Below are 2,813 nucleotides of genomic sequence, written 5' to 3' on the forward strand. Positions count from 1 at the left end.
AACTATGGCGTCAAACTCAAGATGATGTGCCGGCTCAGTCTCTCGCAAGTGCTCATAGGGGTAGGGTGTGCATCCATGCGTTTATATGAGTGAGTGTATGTGCGTATGTATGCATGAGTGTCTGCGTCTGTACTGTGTTCAAAAAAACTTCTATTGTTTGAATATTGTGTCACTATGTTGATCATCTTCTATCTGTTTTTTCTTTGATTAAACATAATTAGAAACTGCTCATATGTAACATTCTAGTCCCTATGCAACTTGATGCAAGCCGTTTTTGCAGTTCACCGCAAGCTCACTGCTCCCCAAATGGGCATGCAGTCATGCACTCTGCAGCAATTATGTGATGTCGGTCCAACACCAGTTTACCACCAGCAAACAGGGTAGTACTACTACTTCTAACTTACGCTGCATGCATGCATGCACACACGCAAATGCATGTGCATGCCGAGAGACGTTGCTGGTGCCTACCTACGTACTCCAACACCGAACCAGGTCCATCACCAACAGCGACGTGGAGGCACACGCACCGGCCGATCCGATCATGCAGCGGGCGCGGTATTTAACTCGCCATCTGAAATTTCGGTGAGTTAGCCGGCCTCTCGTTGTCACGCATCACGTCGCCGGTCACTGTGCATGCAGCCAGATCACCCATCGAGCTGTGCCGATCAATGCGGAGGCCTATAAAAGCCATGCGTCGCCTGTTACATCCATTCATCCATCAGCCACTTCACACAGCCAAGCAAGTGGCAGTGCGATTCAGAGGTTCAGGCATGGCAGCTCCGAGAGCACTTGTCCTCGCCGTCCTGCTGGCGATCGCCGTCGCCAACGCCGAGGCAGCGTCAGTCGTCGTCGGCCTGGCCAAGTGCGCCGACTGCACCAGGAAGAACATCAAGGCTGAGGAAGCCTTCAAGGGTAAGCTATCAAGATACGTACGTATTACAAATTTACGATGCACACACACATATATAGATGAAGATCGGCTCATGGTTGTCCTCCTGCCGTCAACGTACTTCAGGTCTCCAGGTGGCGATCAAATGCAAGAACATCGACGGCGAGTACGAGAGCAAGGCGGTGGGTGCCCTCGACGGCACCGGCGCCTTCAGCGTGCCCCTCGCCGCCGATCTCCATGGCGCCGACTGCGTCGCACAGCTCCACAGCGCCGCCTCCAATGCACCGTGCTCCGGCCAGAAGCCATCCAAGATCGTGCCGGTGTCCGAGGGCACCACCTTTGGTGTTGTGGCCGGCGCCAAGACGGACACGGTGGCATCGCCAGAGTGCGCGTCCGCGACCCTATGCGGACCAATCAAGAAGCACATCATCGAGCACTTCCACCACAAGAAGCCCGTGCCACCCAAGCCGGAGCCCAAGCCCCAGCCCCACCCTGACTACGGCCCCGTGCCCAAGCCGGAGCCCAAGCCAGAGCCCCACCCAGACTACCACCCCATCCCTCCCACGCCTACCTACGGCGGCGGCGGGGGATACCACGGACACCACTGACTCCGATATACCATCATCGGGCACAACAGTGAAATTTCATGCCTTGTTGCTATCAGGGAGTGAGTGACGTTGCTATTTATGTGCGCGGGTTAGCTTGGTCTTATTATACCCCTGCGTCCTAAAAGTCTTATCTTAGATTCGTCTAGATGCGGATGTATCTAATACTAAAACGTGATTTGATACATCCGTATTTAGACAAATTTAAAACAAGAATTTTGGGACGAAGGAAGTATCATATTCAGAATAACAGTTGTGAGGGATAAGTATGTGTGTCAGGCAAATGTACAGGTGATGGGTCAGTTTTTACAAGGTTTGTAATATTGAATTTTTGTAATGAGAAGTTCCTATATCTGAATCAACCACGTACACTCATTTTCCCCATACTAGATGATGCCCCGCACGTTGTTGCGAGAATATTTTTGCAGTGTTTTAGTGAGATTTTGGTTAAATGGAACATAAATATTTGAAATAATAGTTTCTAAAATTATATAAGAATTAAATTTAATACCATAATAGAATGAAATTTTACATGCATGCATGTTTGCATGTTGAAGTGGATTTTTAATATGCATAGTTGCATGTTAAGGTGGGCCTTTCCTATGCATGTTGAATGATGAGGTGTCATGCTTGCATGTTGAGAGAAATATGTTAGTGGGGGCTAGCTATTTAGATATAGAAGATGCCTGCCTTAGGGTATCTTTAAGAGACGACACCAAATGTCCGCGGACATCTGACCCGGTGAACATCATCCAATTGTGCCCTTCAAATATGCTCCTAAGTACATGTTCGGACTTCTCTCTTTGCCAAAATTTCTAGATCAATAACAATCCGACCATATACATTTAAATAGTTGCAAACAAATGCAACCAATAGCAAAATCACGGGGTATTCAATTGTTTTATACATCTATCGAACCCAAAAGCAAATGAACCGGCTGCCCATACCAAATGCCTCAATTTGTGGCCTCCTTTTCCCCCTCCTACAGCACAAAGCATGTGTACATGCTATCACGCAAGTTGTGAACAAAATTGACCGCATCTGGATCCAAGTCATCGGCTTCCACCATGGCCGTATATGGGCATGTGCAACAGGAGCTTTCGAACAGGACCCCCAGCACCCGAGGGGCCCCATTTTTTTGTTAATCAACGTGTTAACTAAAGTATTAGGTACTAGAGTAATGAGCTGTTTGAAATATTTTACACCATCCCACCCTACGCATCTCTCTAATCACGATCCATCATTTCCTCTCAGCTCTCTCTCAATCTCACAGCTCTTCCAAAACATCATGGTACAACTAAAAAAAAGCAAATTAAGTA

General features: G+C 48.0%; 1 protein-coding gene across 1 annotated transcript; it reads left to right on the forward strand.

The window, feature by feature from the left end:
• The first annotated feature begins 726 nt into the window (after nucleotides 1-726).
• On the forward strand, nucleotides 727-1,863 carry LOC119344470 (proline-rich protein 4-like). The gene is made up of 2 exons (XM_037614887.1): nucleotides 727-912; nucleotides 1,016-1,863. Exons 1-2 carry the CDS (start codon nucleotides 771-773, stop codon nucleotides 1,495-1,497), a joined length of 624 nt encoding a protein of 207 aa, XP_037470784.1. The 5' UTR covers nucleotides 727-770; the 3' UTR covers nucleotides 1,498-1,863.
• Nucleotides 1,864-2,813: the final 950 nt, after the last annotated feature.

The sequence above is a fragment of the Triticum dicoccoides genome, unplaced genomic scaffold (assembly GCF_002162155.2).
Source record: "Triticum dicoccoides isolate Atlit2015 ecotype Zavitan unplaced genomic scaffold, WEW_v2.0 scaffold169820, whole genome shotgun sequence".
In the NCBI taxonomy this organism is placed as follows: Eukaryota; Viridiplantae; Streptophyta; class Magnoliopsida; order Poales; family Poaceae; genus Triticum; species Triticum dicoccoides.